The 5,689-nt window shown below is 34.5% G+C and overlaps 1 protein-coding gene across 1 annotated transcript; it reads right to left on the reverse strand.

Annotated features, from left to right (window-relative positions):
* Positions 1 to 3,374: 3,374 nt before the first annotated feature.
* Positions 3,375 to 5,391, reverse strand: LOC147283079 (NAC domain-containing protein 87-like). The gene is made up of 3 exons (XM_086246287.1): positions 5,185 to 5,391; positions 4,756 to 5,036; positions 3,375 to 4,451 (listed from the first exon to the last, which is right to left on the reverse strand). The coding sequence occupies exons 1-3, from the start codon at positions 5,378 to 5,380 to the stop codon at positions 3,696 to 3,698; spliced, it is 1,233 nt and encodes a 410-aa protein (XP_086102413.1). The 5' UTR covers positions 5,381 to 5,391; the 3' UTR covers positions 3,375 to 3,695.
* Positions 5,392 to 5,689: the final 298 nt, after the last annotated feature.

A 5,689-nucleotide genomic window follows, 5' to 3' on the forward strand; every position in this document is an offset into this window, starting at 1 on the left:
CATCATTCCTATTTTTTTTTTTTTCTCTCTTCTTTCAAACCCAAATCCAGACTCAACTTATGTCATGATCACTATCTCTTATCAAGGTCACCTTCCTTATCTCTTTTCCAAGTAACATGGGTTTCTAGTCCTAGTCATTTTAGCTGGTCAACACTAGTGTTCAAGATGTCAAACCCTTAACCCTTAACCCTTTGGTATTCCCTGTTGTAATCCTAACAACTAACAAGCAAAAGCACAAAAAAAAAAAAATATACACAAGTATGGTCATATATGAAATCCGAAAATATTAACCAAGTCAATAGATAAAAATTTCAAGCAAATTGAACACAATTAACATAAGTGCATGAATAGAGTAAAATAATTTTTCATAAATTAAACATGTGGATTAAATCCACATCTTGAGTTTTCAAAATGTAAAAATTAGCACTAAGCTAGTTAATTAATTCATTAGCACCCTTAAACCAAAATCATTAAAAACTGAGGTGCTACAATACCACATAGGTTAACCGCTAGTATGTACAACTGCACTTGCATGGGCTACTCGCTCATACAACCACCTTTGGATGTTTAAGGGATCGAAACTTAAAGTCATCGATTACATGACCCTTTACTTTTAGATCATCACAAAATATCACAACTGATACCGTAAAAGTTGATATCATCAAATCCGAAAACTATACAACTGATGGCAACCAAAAACATTCATCTTTCTTATGCAACATATTTACTATCATACATATACACAACAAAAAGGGTTTATACACAAAAGGTGAGATTCCCCTTACCTAGAATCCAAGGTTAACTTTTTCGTAGTGCACCGTCCAAGACACCAATTAACTTCCAAGATTCCCTCTCACAAAATATCACAACTGATACCGTAAAAGTTGATATCATCAAATTCGAAAACCATACAAATGATGGCAACCAAAAAAATTCATCTTTCTTATGCAACATATTAATTTACTATCATACATACACACAACAAAGAGGGTTCATACACAATGGGTGGGCCTTACCTAGAATCCAAGGTTAACTTGTTTGTAGTGCACCGTCCAAAACACCAACTTTTTTGTAGGGCACCGTCCAAAGAACCAACTTCCCTCTTCCTGGGTAACTGGAAATCCAAGTCCGACAAAGCAATGATTTAGTCAAAAGTCCAGTCCGGCAGAGTTCTGGTGTGACATTTCCTTTAGGTCATATTTCCCTAGAAAGTTCTAGAAACCAGTCTAAGTAGACCAAGTTTCAGTACTTCCTGAGTACCTCTAAGGGTTTTTAACTTAAGTCCAAATTAAATTAAGTCAAAGAGGTTGAGCAGTTATGAACCTAGCTACAACGTGACTAGGTCAGTGCATGGGAAAATCGTGGGAGCTCTGGCCCAATACCCAACCCCCGTATACTCATGGACTAAACTTAGTCATCACGTTGTTTGGTTACCAAACAAGTGGAACAATTTCATAATTTAATTTAATTAATCTAACTTAAATTCTTTAATTAAAGTTACTAAATTTAATTAAAGTATAGTCTCAATTTAATAATTAAATTCTCCAAATTAAACATGCTTAATTAATAATTTAAATTCAACTTAATTAATTAAACATGCTTGATTAAATTAATAACACTAAAAACAAATAAAAAAAGTTGGGAGGATTACTTGTTTGGAGACTTCATTAGCTTAATCTCCAATTGAAAGATCAACCTCTAAATAAATAATTAAAGCCTAATTAAAAAATTAAAACTTAATCCAAAAATAAATAACTGAATTAGAGGTCTCAAAGCACCTTATCTGAAAACCTCGATCTACTACCGGAACCAAGTCAAAAGTTCGGCAAAACCTTCCTAAGTCGTCTAAACATTTAAACTGTTATGTCCTAGGTGCAAATATCCGTAGGATAAAAATGGTCCGCATCATGTTATGCGGTGTCGGTGTTGGTGTTATACGAAAAACAAGGCGCAAAGTAAGGTACGTCAAATAATTAAGTTCCGTTTGACAGACGATATGATATGAAGGTAGCTTACGTTATTCAAGAAACCAATGATTGTTGCTGAATCAGCTTTTACTCATTTTGTATTGTATCAACGAAATTCCTTGAATGAACGCCCTGTGGTGAAGAGGCATATTCTACGTACCCGTACTGCATTGATTCAGCAAACGCTCACGTGATTCATTATCTTAAATTGTTCCTTTAGTCATCATCTGAACTTCAACAAGCTTTCTGCTACCACTGTAGATCCATTGTCCACCACAATAAATGCCCTCGATCATCCTTATCTTATATTTCAATTGGTGTATGAAATATTAATCCAAAATTAATGAACAAAGGGTATTAAGTTTGTTCAATTAATATCAATTCAATCATTCATTTACCATAAAAAATAAAATAAAAAAAAGTTTGTGCAATATCGTTATTTTGAAAAAAAAAAAAAAAAACAAATTCATCCAAAAAAATAGATAAATACAATAAGTGTATATACTCTTTACTTGAAAATTTTACTCTTTATTTTAATGAGAAAGCTTCAAGTAAGAATATCATACTTTAACAAAAATATATAAAGACATTCTATCCCAGGCCTACAATTCAATATGATCGGAATTGCATGTCCATATTTTAGGACATCATTCAAAAATTACTTTTACGAAACAAATCAGAAAAATTGAATCTGTTGAGACAATTTTTTACCATCAACATCATTTCAATATTATTTGATGGACTGTGTTTGTTCGTACAGTTTAGATGATTAAACAAATATCGATTTGAGTGATTTTTTTACATAAACGAACTTTCAAGAGTGATCCAAAAAATAGACGATTCGGATCGTTGAACTGACTTGTTGGGTGATACCCAAAGAAGATATTCTTTTGAAGGACATTCTTACATGAAAATCCTTGTTTTTTTTATAGGCACCAAATTAACAAAACTCAAAAAAAACAGAAGGTGTTTACTTGGAAGATTAGTATAATCCAACATGAATTAATGCAGAGGAAAAGGAGAAAAGCAAATTAACAAAAAGAGTTAATTACACTTACACCCCCTGAGGTTTCAAAACTATTGCATATAACCCCTTACAAGAGAAAAAAAGAAATAAACAAAAAAGAAAATATTTGTATTGAGGTTGGACCTTACACCTTGAGTAATTTTGTTAGGCCATTTCACACCTTAGCATGTTTTTTTGCATAATTTCTCATCATTTTTCATCTCATAAAAGGGGTTATATGTAACAGTTTTGAAACCTTAGGGGGTATATGTGTAATTATTGAAACCTCAGGAGATATATGTGAAAAAACGATAAACCTCAGGGGGTGTAAGTGTAATTAACTCTTAACAAAAATAATAATAATCATCAATTGCATTAATGTAATAATTAATAAAAATATTAATAATAATAAAAAGATTTACATGAGGTTCACAATAACTATGAAATCTCTCTTTTGGTATCTAGCATATATTCTAGCTAGCAATAAATCTAATCTGAAAATTAAGATTTGAAAATCACGAAACTATACAGTATTAAATTGTGTATACAAGACTTTTCTGATGACTAATTAATCAATCACCTAACAAACTAAGATAAGAAGAAGAGGAAAAAATTAAGAAAAAGAAAAACAGGAAGCTTAATTAAGACATACAATTAATTAACAAGCAGCAAGCAACGCCTAGCCTAAGACTAAGTGTTCCTAATCTCAAATCAATTAACATTTAAAAGTCCCACAAGCCTTCTATATCATGAAGATGTTCATGATCATATGATGATGATGATGAGTTGTTGTTGTTGTTGTTGGTTCCCATATTCTCTTGCTTTGAAACAAGCGATGATGATATTTCAGTGGTGTTGGTGTTCATGTCAGTGCTGAGTCCGGTGTCTTGCGAGACGCTAAACATAGACGACTGGTTATTACATGAAAACTGCTCCACCTTGCACTGCCTCGTCTCTGTTAACAACCCACCTGCTGCTGCTGCTGTTGACGAAGTTTCAATATCGTTGTTGTTGCCTGCGCCTGCCATTGCGATTGTTCTTAGAATGGCCTCATCATCGTCGCTTCGAAACGTGAAATTCGGATTGGGGGGAAAGGAGAAGGAATGATTTGGAAACTGATGGTGTTGAACATGATGAGGGTATAACATGGTGGATGGGGTTTGCATAGGGTTACTGAGACTGGCTTGATAACTGTTGTAGTAGTTGCTGTTGGTGGGCAGGTAATTGAGGTAATTACTTGATAATCCATCTGATGTTTTAGGCTTCAAGTCTTGGGGATCTCCTGCATAGCCTGAAGGCTTATTATGAGTACTAGTGGGAATATCCATAAGAGGTGGAAGTGAAGAATAATCCAAGAGATCATGATCATGATCCTCAAAAGAGTTGATCCTTAGCAGCTGGCCTTGAGTATTCATTATTGGGGTCTTTTTTATCAGTCCCATATTCTTGTGGAAAACCCTGCACACAGCCCATTCATCCTGCACCACACAGCAATTAACCAAAAAAATTAATTATATATCAAAAAATTTATTCATCATATTTATAAACTTGATGAATAGTATATATCTTGCAGTTGAAACAACAAATCAAAGCAAGAGAAAAGTAGAAAAGGGAAAAATAAAAATCAAGGGACCCCCTACCCCTATGAAAGGAAACGCTCAACCAAAAAAGAAAAGCTAGCCATGATAACAAAATCCGATCCAAGAAAAAGGTATGAAACTGCGCAGAAAGGATAACAGAAAGATAGAAATTATATATAAAAAAATAAAAAATATTTTATACCTTTGTGGGCTTGGCAAGATTGTGGTATTTGCCTTCGAGTCTGTATTCATGCATGACCCAGTTGGTCTTTTCTCCTTTGGGAGCTCGACCTCTGTAGAAGACAAGGGTCTTCTTCATCCCAACAAGTAGTGAAGAAGATTTTCCCTTGTAAATCTCTTTGTCTTTGCCGGTGGCTTTCCAGTATCCAGATTCCGTTGCTCGATTCGTTCTCATCCCTGTTGGGTACTTCCGGTCTCTCTGGCAGAAGAAGTACCACTCTTTCTCTCCCATCTTGGCTTTCTCTGCTCATCCATCACAATGAATATATATTCAAAAATTATATATGTAGTACTACAATTTGCCCTAAAAATAATATGAAAACTAAAAATGAATTAGAATTAATAAAAATTAAATTATAATCCCACAAACAAAACTAAATTCAGTACTCACTAGGCAAATCCCAAGGCTCACACTTATTCAAATCAGCTTCGCCGATTGCAGTAGCGGTGAAGCTGCTGTTCATGACCTTCTCTGTGAGATAACAAGTTATGATTTCCTCATCTGTGGGGTGGAATCGGAAACCCGGAGGCAAATCGATGAGCTCGTGATGCTCTCCGTTGTTCACCACCATGCTAGCTTCCTCCATGAACGATACAACAAATTAGTTAAGCCCCTCTCTCTCTCTATGCTATTTTCAGAGCAGAAATTAATCAACTGTGAGAGATCGAGAACGAGGGTTCTGATCGAAGAAGCAAAGAAGAGAGAAATTAGATTTGGTTCTGATAATTAGAAAAGAAGAAAAAAAGCAGTTAAGAAAAGTATACCAAGAGGCAAAAGGAGGGCTTAAATAGAGGGCTAGACATAGTTCTAAGTTCCTTCCTCAGCACCTCATATTCTTAAGATCCGTGGTCCGCAAGGCACTTACTGAGGAAGCCACATATATAATCCGTATTAT

This window comes from Dryas octopetala, chromosome 6, assembly GCF_963921425.1.
Source record: "Dryas octopetala chromosome 6, drDryOcto1.1, whole genome shotgun sequence".
NCBI classification, from domain to species: Eukaryota; Viridiplantae; Streptophyta; class Magnoliopsida; order Rosales; family Rosaceae; genus Dryas; species Dryas octopetala.